Source organism: Ovis aries, chromosome 10, assembly GCF_016772045.2.
Source record: "Ovis aries strain OAR_USU_Benz2616 breed Rambouillet chromosome 10, ARS-UI_Ramb_v3.0, whole genome shotgun sequence".
NCBI classification, from domain to species: Eukaryota; Metazoa; Chordata; class Mammalia; order Artiodactyla; family Bovidae; genus Ovis; species Ovis aries.
In genome coordinates, this window is record NC_056063.1 from 74717593 (window position 1) to 74742517 (window position 24925).

The 24925-nt window shown below is 46.1% G+C and overlaps 1 protein-coding gene across 7 annotated transcripts in view; it reads left to right on the forward strand.

Annotated features, from left to right (window-relative positions):
- FARP1 (FERM, ARH/RhoGEF and pleckstrin domain protein 1) overlaps positions 1–24925 on the forward strand; it is a 307147-nt gene that overhangs the window by 229002 nt on the left and 53220 nt on the right. For all 7 annotated transcript variants that reach the window (XM_042255017.2, XM_042255016.1, XM_042255018.1 and 4 more), the window contains 7 exons: positions 7615–7712; positions 13727–13841; positions 14692–14839; positions 17710–17805; positions 20061–20224; positions 21068–21136; positions 23914–23989. In XM_042255017.2, the coding sequence (XP_042110951.1) occupies positions 7615–7712; positions 13727–13841; positions 14692–14839; positions 17710–17805; positions 20061–20224; positions 21068–21136; positions 23914–23989 (766 nt within the window). The remainder of the gene's footprint in view (positions 1–7614; positions 7713–13726; positions 13842–14691; positions 14840–17709; positions 17806–20060; positions 20225–21067; positions 21137–23913; positions 23990–24925) is intronic.

Here is a 24925-nt window from a genome sequence, read left to right on the forward strand (position 1 = left end):
CAGGCAAGTGTGTTAGTTACTCAGTTGTGTCCAATTCTTTTTGACCCCATGGACTTGTTAGCCCACCAGGCTCCTCTGTCCATGGGATTCTCCAGGCAAGACTACTGGAGTGGGTAGCCATGCCCTTCTCCAGGGGATCTTCCTGATCAAGGGATCAAACCTGGGTCTCCTGTGTTGTTTGCAGGTTCTTTACCATCTGTGAACCGCTAGGGAAGTCATTTTCTGAACCCAGTAGGGATGCCATCATCCTCACCCCTACTATTACGTTACCCACTTTATAATTTGAAGCAAGACACATGCTGTTCTAAAAGAGAGCAGAGCCTGGTGGGAACACGTGAAGATAAAATGCCTCCCTTTCAAGACTAAGTACGCTAGTCTGACCAGCCAGATTGTTGCCACACTTGCCTTTCAGCTTTAGCTGCTCCCAGTGAAGGCTGTCGTATCTTTCTCATCCCTCAGTACAGAGCACAGTATCTTGGGTGGTTGACCATGATTTATCAGAAGGGAGAAGGCAGTCAATCAACAATAGTGATGAAATGTACATGGTGTGAAAGCCTTGTCCCAGGAACGGGGGACGTACTGGTTGAAAAGACAGGCCTGACTCACATGGGACCAGACACAGTAATTAAACAAACACGGAAAATATCAGATAATGGTAAGAGCCTTTAGGTAATGGAGTAGATTATGTGATAGAAGGAGACTGATGATGAGTTGACTTCTGATGACTTTGCAGTGTGGGATCTGGGATGCTGGAGCTGAGAAAGCAACAAGGATCATTTTCGCAGGACAGGCTTTCCAGGTAGAAGGAACAGTTAGGCAGTGCGCAAGATCACAAGAGGCACCTGATGTTCAAAGACCAAAAAGAGGGCTCTCGTGGCAGACACACGGAGAGCGAGTGCATTGAGGTGGGACCGAGGCCGGATGATAAGTAGTGTTGAGAGATCGGTTGCTGTGGATACCGAGGGGAGGATGGCAAGAAGAAATAGCAGCTACCCAGGCCAAGATGATGGTGGCAGGGGAGGCGGTCCGAGTGGGAGTGGAGAAGAGTCATGCTCTTGGAACACGTGCTGGAGGGGGGGTCGTTCTGAGCTAGTGATGGGTGGGAAGTGGAGACGGTGAGGGAAGTGGAGACGGTGAGGGAAGTGGAGGGAATGCGTAGGTTTTGGACTTAAGCGACCAGGTGGGTGATGACTAGAATGGGGACAGGTGGAGGCAAGGTAGAGGATTGGGGAGGGTGGAGAGTCGAGAGCCTGGTGCTGCCAGGTGATGTGGGAGGTCCCTGCCGAGCATCCCAGGGCTGCATCAAGAGGGGCACTGGGTACCCGAACGTGCGATTCCAGGAAGCCCCTTCCCATGGCTTTGCATGTTATTTATTTATGGCTGGGTCTTCACTGCTGCGCATAGGTTTTCTCTCCTTGCAGCGAGCAGGGGCTACTCTTGGTTGTGGAGCCCGACTTCTCGTTGTGGCGGCTTCTCTTGTTGCAGGGTACAGGCTGAGGGGTTGCAGCTCGTGGGCTCTAAGGCACTCGGATTTCTCTCGTCGCGGCTCCCAGGCTCTAGAGCACGGGCGCAGTGGAGTTGTTCCACTGCCTCTCATCAGGGGGACTCTTCCCAGAGCAGGGATCGAACCTGTGTTCCCCGCATTGGCAGGCGGACTCATTAACGGCTGGACCACCATGAAAGCCCATTGTGTTCTCAGTGAGTCACCACTGGTTGTTTTCCTCCACTTCCATCCCTTGAAAGCAGCAGTTACGTGACCAGGACGTGTAGAAACCGTCAGCCTTCTGGGACCCACATGGCTGGGACCCTTCATGTGAAGAAGCAGTTGGGGCTGCACCCCCCGCCCAAGTTCCAGGCTGGAGGGCCGACCCCAGTAGCATCTTCACACTGTGTCATTATTGGGCTAGTGTGTCAGTTTCTGGGCCTGGTTTTCCTGTTGTTGGAATGTACGTTGCTCGAAGCTCAGAACACTGAAATGAATCTAAAGGCGAGCCCAGCTGTTGGTCAGTAATGGGCCTTTTCCTCCTGCATCTCACTGGGCCTTCATCCTGCTTAGGGAGTAGGCAGCATTAAATCCCGCCCCCTCCCCCCACCTCCACTCTCCGCACCTTTCTCCCCATTCTACTTTGCAATGAGTTTTGCACCTTTTCAGTTTTTGTGAATCATCGTCTCTAGAAACTTGAGAGTTTTCTACCCTTCTGGTCCTGGTTATAAAATTCCATACAGCTTGTGACCAGTCAGCCCTCTGTGGGTGTGTGTGTTCCTGGTATCTTGACAGCTGCTCTGACCAATCTGATAAATTCCTCAACGGCCACAAGCAGGTTTGCAGTTTTGTTATTGCCATTTTCTGGCTCCCAGAGTTAACTGACATCTTAGAAGTCTTTCCGGACGAGAGAATTCCTTTGGCTCAGGGTTGATCAACTTGATCGGAAGTTTAGAAGCTCTGCATCACTTTCCGCTTTGCTGAAAGATATGATGGGAAGGCGACCTTCCAGATCCAAGGGGTCAACTCCCACACTCCCACAGAGTCCTGTTTAAGGAGAAATCTAATAATGTGACCATTGAGACTCCTGGCAGTTTTCCATGGCAGATGGTGATGGAGGGAGGATCTGGGAGAAGCCCCGTAGGGACAGTACTTCAGGCGAGGGACGTGTGGATGAGAGCGAGACAGACGGAAATGGGCCTGCAGTTGAGCGGACTCGAAGTGCACTCGAGCTGGAGCTAATTCTTTGGGTCTCCAGGAATAGCTTTCAGCTCCCCGTCTGTATAGATCAAAGATTGAATTGCATCTCGCTGTTAAACAAGAGGCTGAAATCCTCTCTATTTATTGGACTACATTCTTGCTGAATCTCTCACTCTCCTGACACCAGGTCTCAAGCATCTGGAAGGAGCGAAGTACTGACTCTTCGGTGCAAATTTAAAACCACTTAGGAGGGGTCTTTGAGAAGAAAATTACCAGGCTTTCTTCTGTCCTAGCTGGGAATTATTTGGCTCTGCTGGTGAGGTCAGACATAGTACTCTCTGAGCATCGCGTCTTAAGTAGGATCTAGTTTCTGCTTGGCTATGTTTTTGCGAGGGGGCAGTTTGGCCACACTATATGACTCTCAGGATCTTAGACCAGGGATCGGACCCCCGCCCCGTGCGGTGGAAGCGGAGCCTTAACCACTGTGTGGCCAAGGAAGCCCCTTGGCTGTGTTCTTCTACGCGGAGGACACCTGTCTGAGTTTGCTGCCGGGCAGGGTCTGCTGCAGTGTTGCCTTTGGCTGGCTGGGACACCGTCATGTACGTTGAGTAAGTGGCAGAAAGAGTGAGAGCTCCCGAATGAAGTTAATGAAAACAGACGTGTTTAAAACATGGCTTCCGAGGGGTGTGACTTCCTCCCCTGAGGTCCCTGGAAGTGACAGCCCTCTGGCCCCACCACTGTCGTCGCCTCCCCCCTCATACGCCTACCCTTCTGCCAAGGACAGTTGATTCTGCTCTGAGCACTTTGTGTGAATTCGATGGGAAGTGCTTCAGTTATGGTGCCGAAAGTGCTGCTGGATTTCTGAAGTTAGCCCTGCAGCCGGCGTGCCTGACTTAGAGCTGTCATTACAAGATGACACAGTGCCCAGTGGGATTACCAGGGCCTTAGGACAGGAAGAGTCAGCGTAATCAGGGAGTGACAGGCTCCTCCTGCATCCTTCAGCTCGGGCTTTGCCCTCTAATGAAAGAGGGGAGCTCTCGGAACCCCACACCCTCTCCACACCCACGAGAGACCCTCCCCAGAGGCCCTGAACCCTGAGTTCTGTCTCTGGACCACAGAGCCCTGTGTTTAAAGTGATAGCTGGTTACCTTCCAAATGACATGCTTTTAAAACACACGTCCTTCCTGCTTATCTGGAAATTAACTACACAGGTAAGAATTAAAGCCTGTAGTTCTAAGAAGTGTTGGCTTCAAAAAACAATAACCACAGCCCAATCCAGAGGGATGGTTTGTGTCACCTCTTCCCATTTAAACGTCTGTGCTGATGTTGTGATTATTTTTATATGCTCTGTTTTACTCTGCTTTGACTTCCCAGGTAGACACAGAAAGAGAATGAATGAATGAATGAATGAACATTATGGGGGCCTGGGGAAAGGTCGTTGTCAACTGGTAGATCTTTGGGTGTTTGTGTGTTTCTGGTTATGAAATGCCTCCAATGGCACCCCAGTCCAGTACTCTTGCCTGGAACATCCCATGGATGGAGGAGCCTGGTAGGCTGCAGTCCATAGGGTCGCTAGGAGTCAGACACGACTGAGTGACTTCACTTTCCCTTTTCACTTTCATGCATTGGAGAAGGAAATGGCAACCCACTCCAGTGTTCTTGCCTGGAGAATCCCAGGGACGGGGGAGCCTGGTGGGCTGCCGTCTATGGGGTCACACAGAGTCAGACACGACTGAAGCAACTTAGCAGCAGCAGCAGTGGTAAAGAAGCTGCTTGCCAACACAGGAGACTTAAAGAGAGACAAGTTCAATCCCTGGTTCAGAAAGATCCCCTAGAGGAGGACGTGACAACCCACTTCGGTATTCTTGCCTGGAGAATCCCATGGACTGAGGAGCCTGGTGGGCTGCAGTCCATAGGGTCCCACAGACTCAGACATGACTGAAGCGATTTAGCACACACAACAAAAGACTTAAAGGGGATTCATTTTTATTCAGTTTTTTAAAATTGCTAATTTGTGTTGAATGCTTTTATTCTAGTCACTGTGCTTTCCGTATGTTATTTCATTTAATTCTTCGTGACACCTCTGTGGTGAGTCTTGCTAAAAGCCCTTTTTTAAAAAATTAAAATGACCCTTTTGTTGTTAAAAAATAATCCATGTACAGTGTAGAAAGTTAGAATATCTAGATAAATGTGACTAAGAAGATAAAACTACCATGTACCTGTTGCCCAGAGCTGAGCATTGCTAGCACCTCAGGGAGAGCTTTTCTCATTTTTTTTCTGTGTATATATGTGTACTTTTCATCTTGTTTAATACCCTGGCTGTATTCAAATGTCCCCCTTTGTTGCTCAGATGTCATTTATATCTGCTCATCTAAAGTGAGATTCACCGTAGGACTCCACATTGCAACTGGTTGTTACAGCCTTTGAACCCCTTTTAATCTAGCAGAATCTCTTTTTCTTTGTGATACCATCTTGTTGAAAAAACTGGACCAGCTGTACCGTGAGATAATCTACCTCCTAAGTTTGTCTGATTGCTTCCTGTGTAACTTATTTCTCTGTCTTCGGTACTCCCTGCGAACTAGACCTCAGTTCTAAAAGCTTGACAGATATAAGTTACACATTCTTGACTAGAATCCCCTCGTAAGTGGGGTCCTGTGCTTCCTGTTTCATTAGTGATGCTGAGATTGATCGCTGAGTTAGGGTGGTAGCATTCTGACCTTTCCCTTCTGAAGGAAAGTCTTGTGAGTTTGTCTGCATTCAAATGTCCAAACTCCTAAGTGGTTTTTACACCAAGAACAATCCTTGCCAGAGTCAGTAATTTCTTTAGAGGCCGTAGGATGAGTGTTTTATAATTGTTATCTTGTTGTGTTATTTGTTGGTGTACTTCTGTAAAGTAGAATTTTGCCTTATCCAGCTGGATTATCTGTGCCTGCTAAATCACTTCAGTTGTGTCTGACTTTTTGCAAGCCAATGGACTGTAGCCCACCAGGCTCCTCTATATTCTCCAGGCAGGAATATTGGAGTGGATTGCCATGTCCTCCTCCAGGGAATGTTCCCAACCAAGGGATCGAACTCACACCTCTTAGGTCTCCCCCATTGGCAGGCAGGTTCTTCACCACTAGAACCACCTATCTGTATATCGTGAAATACTCTTCCTACAGGAGAGACAGATTACATGCCAGTTTTTTGCCTTAGATTACCAATTTTTATTGGGCTTCCTTGATATTGATATTGGGCTTCCTTGTTTTCCTGATTGCTCAGTTGATAAAGAATCCGCCTGCAATGCAGGAGACATCGGTTCGATTTCTGAGTTGGGAAGATCCACTGGAGAAGGGATAGGCTACCCGCTGCAGTATTCTTGGGCTTCCCTTATAGCTCAGCTGGGAAAGAATCTACCTGCAATGCGGGAGACCTCTGGATTAGATCTCTGGATTGGGAAAAATTCCCTGGAGAAGGGAAAGGCTGCCTCCTCCAGTATTCTGGCCTGGAGAATTCCATGGACTGAATAGAGTCCGTGGGGTCACCAAGAGTCGGACACGACTGAGCAACTTTCACCATCACCAACTTTTAATACAGAATGCTTTAATAGACTCCTCAAATGGTAATACAGTTCATTTTTCCTGCTTTCTTTTTTTTCCCTGAGTATTATAATGTAAAATTATGAAATTTCATTAGTGCTCATGAAATTTCATTAGGTCCATGTGTTTTGATTCACTTTAATCCTTCATGTTGCTGTTCAAGTTGTCACAATGTTGGCCAGTGGACACCCCTTCCAGGTTTTTTCCGCCTTATAATAGAGCCTGTTTATATTTGCAAGCTGTTTGCCCTCTGGCATACCTAGATAGTCTAGGCTCACTCTGTACCTTTCCCTCCTCCGTGCCTGGAATCTACCGTTTCTCCCTGCCTTTATATCCTTCAAATAGTAATTGTGTGAGAGCCAGAATCTAGCTGTTGAGGGTTGCTTGCTGCCAGTGTGATGCTTCTTCTTGACAGTGGACAAAACTAGCAAGGAAGGAAGGAACTGTGCTGAGTCGTGTCCAGCTCTTTGCGACCCTGTGGACTCTAGCCCGCCAGGCTCCTCTACCCATGGGATTCTCCAGGCAGCCATACTGGAGTGGGTTGCCACGCCCTCCTCCAGGGGATCTTCCCAACCCAGGGATCAAACCCAGGTCTCTGACATTGCAGGTGAATTCTTTACTGTCTGAGCCATCAGAGAAGCCCCAAATTAGCAAATATCTTCCTACGAATCTGTGAGTTGATATTGATATTCTCAAATCAATTTTAACATCACCCTGGTTTTACTTAATTTCTTTGATTTATAAATCCATTTTTCTCTTCCACTAAAAATGTTTGCTAGCTTTATTCTACCACGTAAAGAAAAGAAATTTTAAATAAATGGATTTTTACACATCTGGCAGCTTATGGAAGAAGCTGAGTGACTGTTCCACCACAAAAAAAGACACTCATGTGTTTCCAGTTCCATCGACAAGGCTTTTCCTAACCATAATAGCCTACTGTTATTGTCTGGGCCATAGAGCCATTTTTTAGTATATTTGACTGATCTGTGAGAAAAGTTTAAATGCGTGCTATACCCCGCAAAAATATATAGGGTGGTAAGTTATAGTCTTAATTTTTATGGTTGTTATCTCTCCATATAAAATGAAGTGCATTACTCATTGTGTGAGGATTGCGGCTATGTCTCCCAGTGTTTTTAGGGAGGTGTGAATATTTACATTGCAGCCAGTGGCACCAGGAATTCCTCCCACCTGTGCAGACTTTTCTTGTTTTCTGGTTTACGTACCTTTCACCAGGTCCTCGCTGTAAAGGCAAACTGCCACGGTTGAGCCTGACTTTGTTGTGGAAACTCTGAGCCCTTTTTGCTGGACGCCCACCTCTCTGTGTATGACACCCGTCTCTGCTTCTGTTTGTAGGTACCTCTTCGCTCTGCAGGTGAAGCAGGACCTGGCTCAAGGCAGGCTGGCATGTAATGACAACAGCGCTGCCCTCCTGATCTCGCACATTGTACAATGTAAGTTCCTTTGATCTCCTTCAGGAAGTGTGTGGGAAATACACAGCCATCTGCTTGGTGAGGGGAAATGACATCTACTGCAAACAATGTTTTCGGCTGATGTTGCATTAGCACAAAAGCCAGAGGCTGGAAAGTAACACTCTTAACGTCATTTAATACTCCTGTCCTTCCGTGGGCTTCCCTGACGCTAAAGAATCGGCCTACAATGCAAGAGACCTGAGTTCTATTCCTGGGTCAGGAAGATCCCCTGGAGAAGGGAATGGCAGTCCACTCCAGTATTCTTGCCTGGAGAATTCCATGGAGTCTGGAGGGCTACAGTCCACGGGATCACCACGAGTCAGACTTGATTGAGCAACTAACGCTTTCACTCCCTTCCCCCAGACGTTGACCTGGGACTTCTCTGTCCTGGTGGTTGCCATGCTTTTCAAGATGGAAGATGTAATTGTTGAAAACTCAGCTGACTCGGATTCAGTTGAATGGATAGTGGCCAAGTAGACGAAACTAGTTCAGTCCTGTTCTTAGATTTAATATTCGTCATTGAATATGACACTTTAGCATTCAGACATAAGACATAAAACTGTCCAAGATTTCCCTTCCTGTACTCTGCTCAAGAGTTCAGTAAACCAAGATACATGACTCTGGATAGATCTCCAAGTGATGCTTGAAGTAGACATTTTAACTTTCTTAAATACTAAATAAAGGATAATTAGATTGTGCTCATTCTAAGGCTTACTGACTACCCACCTAGGCATTTTTTTTTCTCTTGGTAAGGCAGAAGTTACTTTAAATACACACATGTTTCAGGAAGGATAGTATGTACATAGACCAGGGTCAACATATATAAACACTAGCATATAAATACTATCATACCATTTTAAAATTTCCATTGTATACAAAGCAATCCCATGTAATCAGGCCCAGCCTGTCCACATAGGTGCCCAGTTAACAAGACTCCAGGTTTGTAGGAAGGGTCACTCCTAGTAGTCAACAAACTACTTTAGTCCAAAATGACAAGGTGTTTGTGGAAACCACGCTTATCGTTTTTTGTGTGTGCATGAAAGTGAAAGTCGCTCAGTCATATCTGACTCTTTGTGACCCCATGGACTATATATACAGTCCATGGAATTCTCCAGACCAGAATACTGAAGTGGGTAGCCTTTTCCTTCTCCAGGGGATCTTTCCAACCCAGGGATTGAACCTGGGTCTCCCACATTGCAAGCGAATTCTTTACCAGCTGGGCCACAAGGGAAGTCCAAGAATACTGGAGTGGGTAGCCTATCTCTTCTCCAGCGGATCTTCCCAACCCAGGAATCGAACCGGTGTCACCTGCTTTGCAGGCGGATTTCTTTACCAACTGAGCTATCAGGGAAGCCCTTTTTGTACATGGGCATGGTTGAATATCTACCAGACTTAATAGATGGGTGTTTTCTTATTAATTTGGAAAAAAAAAAAAAGATGTGAAAAAGAAAGGACAGACACCTCCCCCCAAAAAAGTAATCTTTATTAGACTTTACTATGTTCTAGTTCTTTGTATTATCTCAGATCTGTGTATTATCTCATTTAATTTTTGTAACAACCCCCATGAGCTCAGTGCTGTTTTCCCCATTTTAAACTGAGGACACTTCGGTGCAGACAGTTACCTAACTTTTCCCTTTCATGTGTTTGGTCTTCTGTCTTCTTACAGTAACAGTGGAGTGAGCAATGTTTTGAATCAGGCAATCCTCGTTTCTATTAGTTGATTGATCAGCCTGCAAGTTACAAAGTCCCTCACCTCTCTTTCCTTTGGAACAGGGGATTAATAGAAGCTGTTTCCTACAGCTGTGAAAATGAAACGATAGCATCAGTATTCAGAATACACTAGGAGTTCAATAAACGCATCCACCTTTCTTTGTTATCACTCACCTGTGGCCCTCCCTTTCCAAACAATGGGAAATTTTGAAATAAAACTTCCTTATTAGAACAGCCACTTCAGGAAATGTCTCCGACCCTGGGCTTTTGGTGAGAGAAGAAAAATTTACTCAACCATTTCTGATGCCATTTAGTCTTGTAGCTGCTTTCTCTTGGGCCCCTTCCTTTTTAAAGTCTGTGGTTAGAGTAAGCCACGCATATGGGAAGTGGAGGGTCACTGAAGTCCAGAAAGCCATATGCTCGCTCCAGGGGACCCTTCACCCCCAGACATCAACAAGGGCTCAAAAATCCCCTGAATCTTGAATTCTCCACAGGAGGTGAAATAGGTGGGTCCAGAAGTACTCCTGCTATTTCCGTTCTCTCTGATACGCAGTTTGGTGACACACTTTCAATATTCTTACACTTATGAAACCCTATTTCTGTATTTCTGAGCATCCCATACATTTATTGGGCTTCCCTGGTGACTCAGTTGGTAAAAAATCCACCTACAATGCCGGAGACCCATGTTAGATCCCTGGGTTGGGAAGACCCCCTGGAGAAGGAAAGGGCAACCCTCTCCAATATTCTTGCCTGGGTAATCTCATGGACAGAGGAGCTGGTGCCCTACAGTCCAGGTGGTTGCAAAAGTCTGACACAACTTAGCAACCAAACCATACACCATGTCATAGAAGGAGAATCTTCTGTGAATGATGTGTTCATTGAAATGATTGATCATTATTTACAGGATCAGTACTGTAGAAGGGGTCAGTTCATCTCCCTTCTGCAGAAAGTGATATTAGTGCTGATGGAAAATTATCTCTACTGAGCTGTATTTTCATCTCATCTTTTCGAATATACACAATCCAATTTTAAAAAATTTTCCTCTTTTCATTTGAATGCACTGTCATCTTTCAGACATATTTTTCATTGGTTCCTTTGTTGCTCGTCTTAGATATCCCCTGTACAAACTTCGAACTTTTAATTTTCCCTAATCGACTCTGAGAAGACCAGTAGGACAAGCTGATAAAGAGAAGATTCAAACACTAGGTGGGCCTATTTATAAGAGGACCTCTCGTGTAGCGTGGAGGCTGACTGGGGTGCATTTCAGCAGGTCGTATGTGCGTCCAGTCTGAGGCTGTACAAGCACAAGTTTGCCCAAGCACATCTTCATGAGAGTTCAGGAAAATCACAAGATCTGGAGTTGTTCTTTTTATCTTTTGCTGAGAGTATTCTGATAAGGAATTCAGTATATACATCAGCTGATATAAGGGCTTCCCAGGTGGCGGTCCTGCCAAGGCAGAAGACATAAGAGATACGGGTTTGATCCCTGGGTCAGGAAATTCCCCTGGAGGAGGGCATGGCAACCCACTCCAGTATTCTTGGCTGGAGAACCCCATGGACGGAGCAGCCTGGTGGGCTGTTGTCCACAGGATGGTAGAGAGTCAAACACGACTGAGGCAATTTAGCTTGCACGCATCAGCTAATCTGACACCTCTGATTAAAAAATAGCAAGTCATATCTTGAACACTTATCAATTCTCAAACTCTCCAGACATAAGCGGGTGCCACTTTCTAGTTCCAAGAAGAAAGCATGTGGGACAAAGTAAATTTCATAGTCATGTTGCCCTTGCATTTTAGGAGCTGAAAGGCAAGTGATTCCAAGGAAAAGACAGTTCAGGTGTATTGACCCGGATGCCAGAGGACAGACTGGAAGTCTTAACTCTTTTATTGAATTATGGAAAAGACTGTGTTTTGAAATCCATGTATGTTAAGAAACCCAAACTCAAAACTCATAAAAAAAAAAAAAATTCAGGGTTTAGGTGAGTCCCCACCCGCCCTTACCATATGCAGTCAGTCTTCATTGTCTGTAGATTTCATGTTTGCAAATGCACCTGCTCTCTGCCGTTTCTTTGTAGCCCCAGAATTAGCATTTTGGGTGCTTTCAGGGTCACGTGCAGACAATGCACAAGATGGTAAAAACATCTGAGTCACCTCCCCCACACACCTCCCCAGCCGGGGGCCAGAGAAGGTGATGCTCTGCTTTCTGGTTTCAGCTCTCATACTGGAAACAAGTATCCTTTTCATGATCCATTCAGTGCCACACTTCTTGCGTTTCTGTGCTTTGTTGGTGACTTCCCTGTTTAAATGGCCCCCAAGTATCGTTGCTGAACCACAAGTGCAGGAAGGTTCTGACGTGCCTTATGGAGAAATCAGGGCTTCCCAGGTGGCTCAGTGATAATGAATCTGCCTGCCGTTGCAGGAGATGCAGGTTCAACCCCTGGGTTGGGAAGATCCCCTGGAGGAGGAAATGGCATCCCACTTCAGTATTCTTGCCTGGAAAATTCCTTGGACAGTGGAGCCTGGCAATCTACAGTCTGTGAGATCGTAAAGAGTCAGACATGACAGCGGCTGAGCCCACACACACACGTGGAGAAACACGTGGGTGCAGATATGCCTCATTCGGGCCTGAGTTACAGCGCTGCTGGATGTGGGTTTAATGTTAATGAATCAACACAGTGCATAAAAGAGGATGTATTTCTACAGACGCATACAGAAAACTCGGCTGGTTGATGAAAAAGTGTTTCAAGATTCTTAGAGGAACCTAAGCTCTTATTTCCCCTGGGAATAATGGTTTGGTATTCATTAATTTGGTATTTCATAGGGACGTGATAGAACACTGTTACTATGAATAGTGAGATGCACTGGGCTCTTTTGAGCCAGGAGAGAAGAGATTTCCGAAAAGACAGTGCCGTCATCATCAAGGCCGCCAGTGGGTGGTGGCAGCGTGGTGGTTCCCCCACTTCCATGTTGTCCTTTGTGATAGAGAGTGGCAACTTAGGGAGGAGGAAATTTGTTAAGAAAGGGCAGTTAGGAAATATTATTGATTTTGCCATAGCAGTCGGAAGCTCGCAAGTGATTGATTGTTCCAGTGGCCCAGCTGGTGCCAGGCGAGTTGGCACTGTTGGGTGCAAAGCAAATATTCTCGGGGGCTGTGAATTATAGCAACATATAGTGCATATCCTGCGTGATTACCAGGGTGCATTGCCCAAAGTGTGACAAGCTGCTTCACAAGACAAAGTGAAGGGTGGGTTTCATAGCAACGGTTAACTTGCTTTTCCTCTAAACAGCTGGGCTCCGTTCATTTTATTAAGCTTGTTACACAGACTATATGATAAGGCACACTGTCCCATCTGTACTGAATTGCTATAAACTGAGCTGGAGTTAGTGTTGTTAAAGGTACAATGATTACTTTAAAGCTCTATCCTTTAATTTTCCAGGTTAGAGCAATTAGGGGACTGTGTTGAGGTTACATGAGAAAAATAGGCACCCTCTTTCTTGTCGATGAAAATTTTGTAAGGATTTGCAGTCTGTTGGGTCATTCCTGATAATAAGAGCCATTTATTTTTACCAAATTAGATTAGGTACCTTTCATTGTTGTTCTTTACTTGCATCCGACTCTTTCGCAGCCCCATGGATTGTAGTCCGCCAGGCTACTCTGTCCATGGGATTCTCCAGGCAAGAATACTGGAGTGGGTTGCCATTTCCTTCTCCAGGGGATCTTCCTGACCCAGGGATCAAACCCATATCTCTTATGTCTCCTGGATTGGCAGGTGGATTCTTTACCACTGAGCCACCTGGGAAGCCCATTATGTACTTTTACCCCTATTTACAATCATCTTTTCTCTACATGATAAAGCATTTAGGGTTTCCACTAATTGTTATATGTGCATTTCCAAAGTCGATTTTGTCAAGCCCTGAAAGTCAGAATGTTTTGATCCGCTTGTTTAGAATTTACTGCCTAAAGTAGAAGCAACCCCTAGTTGGGTGGGGAGGAAGGAAAACCGGGAACGTGGATGGCCAAAGATGAATGATTCTGAAGTTTTCTTTCCAACGGGTAAAGATGAGAAAAAGTGGAAACTGTCATCTTACATTGGCAGAGCTGTTAAATCCGTCCTCCCGTCCACAGCTTCTCACATCTCGCCCTTAGGATACTCACCAGCTGGGATCGCCTTATGTTCTTGGCTACTTTTTCCAGTTTACTAGCTGGGGAACAGTCCACTGGGAATGTAACAAACTGTGAAGTGTTAATCACATGTGGCTGGTTTTTCTTTCTCCCTTTCTTTGTAGCTGAGATTGGGGATTTTGATGAGGCATCGGACAGAGAGCATTTAGCGAAAAATAAGTACATACCTCAGCAAGATGCGCTAGAAGACAAAATCGTGGAATTTCACCATAACCACATGTAAGTCTCCCTTGTTGCTTCCTTTGAGCTGTTTCTGTCCTCCGACACTCATTAAGTACCTGTACACGTGCACAGAGTAAGTATTGGGAAGAAATATACAAAGAGGGAGGGAGGAGAGCCCAGAGGCTTAATCAGTGTTCTTACTTATCCTGGACTCTCAGAGATGCAGGTTACCCACTCAAGACCAAACCCCTGGAATTCTTCCTTGCTTTTTTGTGAGACAAGAATAACACTGGCATTTTAGAACCCTGTGATTTTGAGTAAGAGAAAGAGTGTAAGACCAAGTACCAGGAAATCAGGAAGGGGACCTCATGAACTCAGGACATCGTAAGAATAGTGTGGAAATGGGGAACCTTTGTTCACCTCCATTTTGGTTTCTTTCCTTTGATCCATAAAATATCTTCAACTATCCTCTGTGCCTCCTGTTTTTGTTACTGCGTTTCAAGGAAAGCACTTGAGTCCTGGTTGATAGTTGCCTTTGATAGTGTTGCTGTGAACTTTGCAAATTTAGGGCTATTGTTAAGTGACTAGAAACTTGTTTCAGCATGATGGAGTTTTGCTTTCATATGACCTTAAAGGAAACTCTTTGAGATTCAAAAAAAAAAAAAAAACTGGCCAAGTATGACATTGACTTTGGGGGTTTTGTGTTACACCGGCAATACAGCTTTTGTTCCACTGGCTTGGCTGTGAGTTATAAAGAACTGGAGGCTGGGTATCGTCTGATCAGGTAGCCCCATTGTTAGTGATGAAACACCTTTTTATTTAGGAGGAGAAGGTGCTTAATCTTGAGTTCATAGACACAGGGAGTTCAAATCTCCTGGCCTTTCTCGTGATTTTTTTGTATTCTCAGTGGACAGACACCAGCAGAATCGGATTTCCAGCTCCTAGAGATTGCCCGCAAACTGGAGATGTATGGCGTCCGATTGCACCCGGCCAAGGACCGGGAAGGCACGAAGATTAACCTGGCTGTGGCCAACACGGGGATTCTAGTGTTTCAGGTAAGAGCGTTTAGAACCAGCTCGGTTCCCTTGGTGGTGGAGAGATAAGAGTTGACCTTCAACTCTGATTCCATGTTGGGTGGTCCAGGCTAAGATCTCTGATAATTATTTTTAGGTGACGAAGGGAACAGACAAACCTCGCTACTGGGTTTCCTGTTTCTTTCCATGCCCTCACACTTGCAGACTGGATTTCCTTTGCCCTTGCTCTGCTTGGGGAATCTGTGCTTGCAGATTTGTTTGTGTTTAGTGACTTTGTGGGCTTCCCAAGTGGTAAAGAACCCGCCTGCCAGTGCAGGAGATGTAAGAGACGCGGGTTTGATCCCTGGGTCGGGAAGATCCCCTGGAGGAGGACATGGCAACCCAATCAGTTCTTTCCTGGAGAATCTCATGGAAAGGGGAGCCTGGCAGGCTATGGTGCATAGAGTTGCAAAGAAGCGAATACGACCAAAGTGACTTAGCACATTGACCTTGTAGGGTCACAGATATCTGTATCTCTCTGTGGACCTAACATAGAACGTAGTTGAATGGAATCGAGATTTCAGATCCACAAAGTAAGCACCTTTTTCACACTTGGTCATGATATTCATCTTATTTGTTAACCTAATTTGAGTTTGTTTGTTTGTTTGAATTGATTTGGATTTTACCTAAGTCAGCTTATGATTTCGCATTTACCTAACTTAGAGGATACAGCAATTTTATGAATTCCTAGATGCTGTGTCCATGTCCTGCTGTAATTTTGCAGCAAAACATACTGTTCTTGGACCCTTACCTGTGTTTTATGAAAGGACATAATACTCTGCATTCGGAAATGTGTGCACCCTTGATCACAGTGCTGCTGTACTGTTATTGATGAATGCATCTCTTTTTCTTAATAATATCATTGAAGTATTATTGACATGCAATTAAATGCAAACATTCAAAGTGTGCCATTCTTCAGTATGGATAAGTTCTTAACCTTGTATATCCTATGAAACCGTCCATGAAATCAAGACAGGGAACATATGTACCACCTCAAAGCTTTTCCCCAAGACTTTTTCTTTTCTTTAATTGAAGAACTTTTCATTTAATTTTCTTTTTTATAATCGATTTACAGTATTATATTGCTTTCAGGTGCACAACACAGTGATTGAGTATTTTATAAATTATACTCCATTTAAAGCTGTTAGAAAATATTGGCTCGATTCCCTGTGCTGGGCAATGCATCCCTCAAGGCTTCTCTTTTAAACAAGAGTGGATAATCTGTGCTTCAGTTTCAAAGGGATATAAAGAAAGCATCTGCCTGGCTCATGAAGCAGGGTCAGATTTCACGCTGTTTTGAATGTGTAAACTCATGCATGACCTAAAACTTTTTTGAACTCTGCTGGATTGTGTTCCATCTCCCCTTTGTATTTTACCAAAATAACCAGGGATTCTGTCTCTCCTGTATCAGATGTTTATCTGCATCTATGTGTTAGTTGCTCAGTTGTGTACAACTCTTTGCAACTCCATGCTAGGCTCCTCTCTCCGGGCAAGAATACTAGAGTGGGTAGCCATTCCCTTCTCCAGGGGATCTTCCTGACCCCAAGGATTGAGCCTGAGTCTCCCACATTGGGCAGGGTGGGTGCTTTACCACTGAGCCACCTGGGAAGCCCTCAGATGTTTACAATGAACCCTAATCACTACAGATTCATGTCCCAAGAGAAGTTGAAGTCGGTTTTCTCTGAGACAGTAGGAAGCAATGTTTTAAGAGCAGTTTAGCATTTGAGGAGGTGATTGTCCCTAACAGTTCTTGACCCACAGACATAATCTAGGAGTCCCTGAAGGGGGGGAAAACATGACTATAAAACAATGTAGTTGTCAGTCCTAGCCTCCCATTTCAAAATTAAAACCCTTCAACATTTCTAAAGATCAGGGTAGTGGTGGGGAGCCGGGTAAGACGTGCCTCACAATTGAATTAATTTGCTTTGATTGTGTTTGAGACACTTGAAATGTAGAGAACTGCTCAGTAATGTAATCATGTACAAGGACTGTGTCTTGGAATTAATCTTCCTGCCAGTGCCTAATTGCTTCATTCCAGCCAATTTAAACAAATGGTCCTGGTGTTCCAGTGGGCTGGAGGAATTCTAATTTCAGCTGAGAGGATGGGACAGATGGGAGCTGGAATATGGGGGCTCCCCTCTATGGGTTCCCCACATCCCACCTGGCAATTGAAGATGAGGATACATGCATCCCTCCCAGAGACTGTTCTCTGGTATCAGAGACACCCCGAGGGTGGGGTGTCCCTCTGTCCCATGCTGCGGGAAGCCCGCCGGGTCCAGGGGCAGAGCGATGTGGACAAAGTGTGATTGCCAGCTGGTCTGTTGCTTCTGTGGCTCCTGGTTTAGGCACATGCCTGGGAATCTCATTCTGCTGCAGGGACCGTATGATTTAGAACAAATTAAAATCTTGCCATGCTGCAAGTTCCGCATGGGTAGAATGAAGATAAACCCAGCTCACTGGGCTTTCATGGAAGGTTTCACAAGAAAAGGCCTGTAGAGGACTTGGGACCGTGCCTGGAACTTGCTCAGTGATGGTCCCTAATAATTATGGTGGTTGTCATGGTTATTACGTTTATTTATCTTTCTCTTTTATCAGCCACTTGGTCAGCCTCTTCTCTCCCTGGAGGCAGACTTAAGTGTGAAAGTCAAATCATAGAATTCGTGCAAAACAATGAATCTAGGAAGGGAGCGGGTATCACTCACAGCCACAGAGCCCTGGAATTCTGCAGCAGGAAGCATTCTTATGAACGGTCACATCAGCTCTCCTTTCTGATCCCTGGGAGCAAAGCAGACCATCTCCCGTGTTGCTTATCATGCAGTTCCCGGCTCACCAGCTGATGCCTCTCTTCTCAGGGTTTTACGAAGATCAACGCCTTCAACTGGGCAAAGGTGCGGAAGCTGAGCTTCAAGAGGAAGCGCTTTCTTATCAAGCTCCGCCCGGACGTGAATGTAAGTGCCTCTCAGGAACCTCCGTGGGGACAGGACTTGATGTTCCTCAAGTGAACTTGAGTCACCTTGGGGTGGAGTGGGTCTCACTAGGGCGCAGGTGTAACCTGCAGCCAGCAGCCCTCCAGGATTCTGCTAGTCTGTGCGGTGTGTCCAAAGGCTGAGCCACTCTACAACTGCCATCAGTAGACAGGGCACAGATGTGTGCCTGGGAGGAGTCACTTCCTTGTGCACAGACGTGTGCACATCTGACACCCCCCTCCGCAACCCCGCTTTGTAGTCGCTGTGTCTCCAGCCTCGGCCACTCCTGATCCCGTTCAGCATTCTGCCATGTTCCAGGCCTGTCTCTGCCCATCCAGGGGCCCCCCACCCCTGACAGTGCATTCTCAGGAACTGACCCAGCCCCTCCAACACAGGCTGCCCACAGACCCTCTAAAGATGTTACTCACATGGCACTGGGTCAAAAAAGGAAGAAAGCATCTTCTCCGTCCACCATAAATAGGGATGGAGGAGGTGATGACAGAGCACTGGTATCCCCAGCCAGAACTGGAGCACTTTTTTCCCATGGCGGGACAGAGATTATAAATGGCAGTCTAGGGTTATAGTCCCTTGGACAGCAAAGGTCCATCTAGTCAAGGCTGTGGTTTTTCCAGTAGTCATGTATGGATGTGAGAGTTGGACTATAAAGAAAGCTGAGCGCCGAAGAATTGATGCTTTTGAACTGTGGTGTTGGAGAAGACTCTTGAGAGTCCCTTGGACTGCAAGGAGATCCAACCAGTCCATCCTAAAGGAGATCAGTCCTGGGTATTCGTTGGAGGGACTGATGCTGAAGCTGAAACTCCAATACTTTGGCCACCTGAGGCAGAGAGCTGACTGATTTGAAATGACCCTGATGCTGGGAAAGATTGAAGGCAGGAGGAGAAGGGGACGACAGAGGATGAGATGGTTGGATGGCATCACCGACTCAATAGACATGGGTTTGGGTGGACTCCGGGAATTGGTGATGGACAGGGAGGCCTGGCGTGCTGCAGTTCATGGGGTTGCAAAAAGTTGGACATGACTGAGCGACTGAACTGAACTGAAGGTTTATAGTCCCTTGGACAGCAAGGAAATTAAACCAGTCAATCTTGAAAGAAATCAACCCTGAATATTCATTGGAAGGACTGATGCTAAAGCTCCAATACTTTGGCCACCTCGTGTGAAGAGCTGACTCATTGGAAAAGACCCTGATGCTGGGAAAGATTGAGGGCAGGAGGAGGAGGGGTCAACAGAGGATGAGATATTTGGATGACATCATTGACTCAACAGACATGAGTTTGAGCAGACTCTGGGAGATGGTGAATTACAGGGAAGCCTGGCATGCCTCGGTCCATGGGGGTCACAAAGAGTTGGACGTGACTGAGCGACTGAACAAGGCTTATAGTAGTTTGGATACAGTATGGATGAAATGGGTTTTTATGACCTGACCTGGGAAGCAGGCACCCTTGGAAGTTGTTTTGTATGAGAAAATGTGTTTTGAGTCCAAAAGACTGTACTGCAGCCTGACTTGTCTGTAAGTTGAAACAGAGCTGTGAGATTCCCCCAAAATAGCTGGGACTGCTAGGAATGTTAAGGACTGTGGTAACCTTTGTTTACATAAGCTGGCCACTTAAATTGGGAGCATTCAGTCTAGGAGTAGAAAATTACCATATTCCCTTTCTCGAATCAAAGGACATGAATTTTTCAGCCGTGACTGATACTTTTGTGCTCCCGAAAAAAAAAAATGTTCATTTCCTGTATGGTCCTGGGGCCACCTGGAGGCTGGAATCTTACGCTATTTAATGGAAGAAAGGCTTAAGCACAATATTCAAAGTTGGCATGAACCACGAGAGAGAGAATGGAAAGAAAAACTGTTTCATTTAAGGAGTCATAAAAGGAATTTTGATACTTGGGGGTTTTTTTGAAGAAGGAAATGTAAGCCAAGTGAACAGAATTTGTTTATGAATTCAGTCAAAGGGAATGTTGATTTCTGCCAAGTGTCCTGTTGTCTGTCTGTTCCTCTAAGGAATTAAGTGGGGAAGAAAATGGTTGAAGGGTGACAATATGGCATCATAATGGAACACCTGTATTTTACTCAGTATGTGGATTTATGGTCATGCCATAATGAAATAACACGGCTAAAACTTAATGGGACAAATTTGTTTTCTGCCCCCTTTCCTGTTTTTCAACTGAACGTCTGTGGAAATGGGAAAGCCCATGATGCTCTCTTCTCTTTTTAGAGCTCGTACCAGGATACCTTGGAATTCCTAATGGCCAGTCGGGATTTTTGCAAGTCCTTCTGGAAAATCTGTGTTGAACATCATGCCTTTTTTAGACTTTTCGAAGAGCCCAAGCCCAAGCCCAAGCCCGTTCTCTTTAGCCGAGGGTCATCGTTTCGGTTCAGGTAAGGATTATACTTCCCATCTGCACATTTATCATGGATTCGTTTCCCTAAGACTTTCAAGTTATCTTCCAAGACAACCTGGCAGATAGGGTGTTTGCTTGGTCATCCTAGGAGGCTCCTAGTTGTGTTCTCCTTGACTCTTAGATGGCCACGAGGCTGTCTACCCAGCCACGGTCAGCCCCCAGTGGAACTCTAATGCACAAAGAACTCCTTTTCTAGGTGGAAGCAAAAGTGCCTCGTTAACATTCGCTGTAGAGGAAATTCCCTGGCGGTCCAGTGGTTGAGACTTCGCCTTCTAATGCAGCGGGTGTGGATTCCTGATTCAGGGGCTAAGATCCCACATGCCTCACTAGCCAAAATACTAAAACCGAAAACGCAAGCAATATTATAACAAATTCAATAAAGACTTTAAAAATGGTCCACCTGAAGAAAAAAAAAAAACTTAAAAAAAGATTTGCTGTATCTTCACCAAAAGCTGTGCAGACTTGCCCATCGTTGCTTCAGTTTCTCTCAGTCTTTCAACAATCCTTGAGAGTCTGCTGCGTGTCAGATTCCATCCTAGGCATTGGCGTGTACAGTGGCTAGAACTGTCCTGCTTTCGTGAAGTATACAAGCTCTTGGGATGGTTGCTCCATAACCAAACACAGGATTATTGGGTGGTTGGACTTTTTTTCTGTTATATTGATAAGGGATGTATCGAGACGGAGAAGGGACAGCAAAGCACAGGTTCTCCTGGGACTGCTTACGGGAGGAGGGGAGGCAAAGATGGCACAGGGCTGGGCTGAGTGTGACCTGAGAACATCTTGCTGTCTTCTCCCTTCCCACCCGCGGTCTTCGTTGTAGTGGTCGGACTCAGAAGCAGGTTCTCGACTATGTTAAAGAAGGCGGACATAAGAAAGTGCAGTTTGAAAGGTAAGAGAAACGTCAGTGCTGCTTCTGATTGGAGAGGAATCGTTCTCGGTGGGCCATGGGTGGGCCCTGCCTGTTCAATGTTAAGAACAGCTGCAGACCCTCACTCTGGGGTAAGAGGAAGGGGGCAGGGGGCAGGGATGGAGGAGGAACAGGAGCTTACAGAGGGGATACAGCGCTGTGAAAACCTACTCACCCTTGAGTCCTTAGATATTCGGGGATTTGAACTGACAGTATTTCTATGAAATCTTTTTTAATTGGAAAAGTTGCAACCCCTTTTCTTTAGTTTATTTAATTCATTTTTATTGGAGTGTCGTTGTTTACAATGTTAGTTTCTGATGTGTACAGCAAAGTGAATCAGTTATACGTATATCTCCTCGTTTTGTATCCTGCTCCCATAGAATCTACATTGCAGGTCGTTACAGAGTACTGTACTGAGTAGAGTTCCATACAGTTTTTAACGCGATGAAGTTTGATTGAAGAGAAACAGAATTTATTATTATTGTTGTTAGCAAATGCTGGTAGCTCTTGTCATATGCCAGGCCTTGTCCCAAGTCCCCTAGACATATGAACTCTTGGGAGTCTTTATACCATCTCTGTGAGGTCAGTGCTATTTTCTTCCCTTTTTAAAGATTGAGACACATTAGCTCAAAGATGCTGAGTAACTCACCCAGGTCACCTAGCTCCAGAGCCCATTGCCCTTCAGCATTGTTCTGCCTATTGCTACTGCTACTGCTAAGTCACTTCGGTCGTGTCCGACTCTGTGCGACCCCACAGACAGCAGCCCACCAGGCTCCCCCGTCCCTGGGATTCTCCAGGCAAGAACACTGGAGTGGGTTGCCATTTCCTTCTCCAGTGCATGAAAGTGAAGTCACTCAGTCGTGTCCGATTCTTAGCGACCCCATGGGCTGCAGCCTACCAGGCTCCTCCATCCATGGGATTTTCCAGGCAAGAGTACTGGAGTGGGGTGCCATTAAAAGAAAAGGGTTAAGGGGTGAAATGTTGGTTCACCAAGGACTGTTTAGTAACAGAGCTTCTCTGGTGGCTGAGACAGTAGAGAATCTGCCTGCGATGCAGGAGACCGGGGTTCAATTCCTGGATCTGAAAGATCTCCTAGAGAAAGGGAATGGCTACTCACTCCGGTGTTCCTACCTGGAGAATTACAAGTGTTTGTTTTAATGTTTTTCTTTTTTCCCTTGAACACATTAAAAAAGCATAATAAAACACAGAAAATACAGCAAGCATGCATGTTCCTACTACTTAGAATTAGCTAGTGACATTTTTAATATTTTGTTCCTGGGGTTTTATTTCTTCTTTTATTCGTAGCTATTGTGGTTATGGATGTAGTGAAAAATCCTCTTTAAGCAACAGCCTTCATTATGCCCCTCCTCCTCTCCCCAGAGGCAAAGTACCTGATTCATGTTACTTCTAATAGAAATATTCATGCACCCAAGAGAACAGGCAGAATTGCCCTAGGGATGTCCTTTTTCATTTGAATAAGCAGTATTACATTGTACATAATTGGGCATCTTGCTTCTTAAACCCTACCCTGAGTTGGAGATCTAGGTTCATTGTTTCATGGTATCATGAAAGTATTATTTTTAATTTATCTGATTCCCTGTTGACAAACATTCAGGTTGTTGGGTGTTTTGCTTTGCTGAAACAAACACGCTGCCGTGACCATCCTTGTATATTTGTCGTGATTCAGAACTGGGCTTGTTTCTCCCTCCCCGTATCCAGAGACATAAGGTTCAGAAGGTTATTTGCCTGTTTATCTAGATGTAACAAACCCCATCATTTTTTCAGATGATTTAAATTAGGCTTTTGGGGATCATATGAGAAGGGGCCCTGTTCTCTCCGACTCGGAATGTGGGTGCTCCAGAGCTTTGGTATGTTACTTTGGAGTATTTTAAAGAAAAGCTGGATAGACAATGGAATTTATTCTCTGCAGTTTCATGTGTATGAATGAGCTTCCTAGGTGGCACTAGTGGTAAAGAACCCGCCTGCCAGTGCAGGAGACATAAGAGACCTTGGTTCGATCCCTGCATTGGGAAGATCCCCTGGAGAAGGAAATGACAACCCACTCCGGTACTCTTGCCTGGAGAATCCCATGGACAGAGGAGCCTAGCGTGCTGCAGTCTATGGGGTTGCAGAGTCAGGCACAACTGAGTGGCTTAGCACACGTGTGTGAATGCCTTAAAGGTTTCTAATGCTTGCTCCCTGGGAAGGTGGGGCCACCTACCTAAGGGAAAGAAAAGATTAAAGGGGAGGTGTTAGTGGCACTGAAATCTTCTACTGTGGAGTCTATATATTCATTCCTGGGGCAGGGCCTTTTCTCTGAACCGAGGGCTGCGAAGGAATCAGCCAGTTAGTGCCAGTGGCCTCTATTACAGAACTGATCTACAAAATCATTACCCAGAGACACAAATTGATTTCATATCATCACACCATTGCTTGCAATTCAGAGCTTTCCCGAGTCCAGCTACCTTCTCCCTCCTGGCAACATTTCCCATAACTAGAGAGTAGCTGGTGCTCCCAACCAGCTGGACCAATCCAGCAGAAGCTAGGGATGCCGAGGTTGAAGCAACCCCTGGATCCTATGGGTGTTGCAGAAGGGGTGGCGGGGTCTGTTTCCAGGGATCATTTATCCAGACTACTTTAGGTGCCTTCACTATTGAGTGTTTCACTACTGAGTGCTGTTTTTGTGGGGTTTTTTTTTATTAGCAACAAAAAAACCCACAAGTCATCTAACTTGGTCTGTCTTGTATGATTTCTCCCAGGAAACACAGCAAGATCCATTCCATCAGAAGCCTTGCTACACAGCCATCAGAGCCAAATTCAGAAGTGCCAAAACAAGTCAGTGATGGTGTCAGTCGCTCTCATAGCTGTTTGCCACCAGACGTCCTCTGCTGAGGACCGGGTCTGCTTTTGAGGTCTTCGTGCTTCACCCTTCAGGGGTGTTTTCTGGGGAGTCAAGTTCTGTGCTCTGACCCTGACCAAACTCAGGCTCTGCGCTCCTCACCCCTGAAGCCTGGGCTCCAAGACCCTGGCCTGTATCCCTGCCCCTCTCTCTCCCATGCCCTTGCTCCCAAGGATGTTTCTCTGTTGGTCTGAGCTCAGCATAGGGCTGGTGGGGCCCCCCAGAGCCAAGCCCATCCTCCTCCAGCTGTGGCCGGGCGTTAGGAACCTAGTTCTCGAGGGATGGGTGTAGCTCCCCTTCGGTGCCAAGGTCAGAACCTCACGCTGGCAGAGGACTGGGCGGCCAGTTCCCAGGGCTCGCGTTACACGGCAGCGCCCGCAGTTGGCAGCCGAACCCATTATCACTCTTGCTCTGAGGGTGGCCAGAGCTGGTTTGCCCCGGAGCTGGTCTCTGGATGTGCTCTCAGGGTTTTCTCTACAGGAGAATAAGAGCTTTGTTGGGGAAGCACACGAAGGCGGTTTTCATTGTGTGACTCCAAAGAGAGCTGTGACCAGCTCATTCCTGCCCTTGGGCATTGAAACAAAGATGGTTTCTGTCATTTGTCTGAAATCCGTGTCAACTGGCTTTCGGGGACCCTGGGTGGGTGCCTTTTCCTCTTCCCTCTGCCCCCAACACCACCTCAGGAAGCTCCCTGTGGGTGGGAAGGGCGCTCTTGTTCCAAAGAAAACTCAGGAGACCCCGGGTCCTAGAATGCTGAGGCCCTGCCTCACTTGGGCTGCCGGGGACCCTGAAAGAACATTCTGGAACCTGGCAAGACACCCCTGGGAGGGCCTGCTTAGAGCCAGGGCGCCTTGTTCCAGGACCGGAGGGCA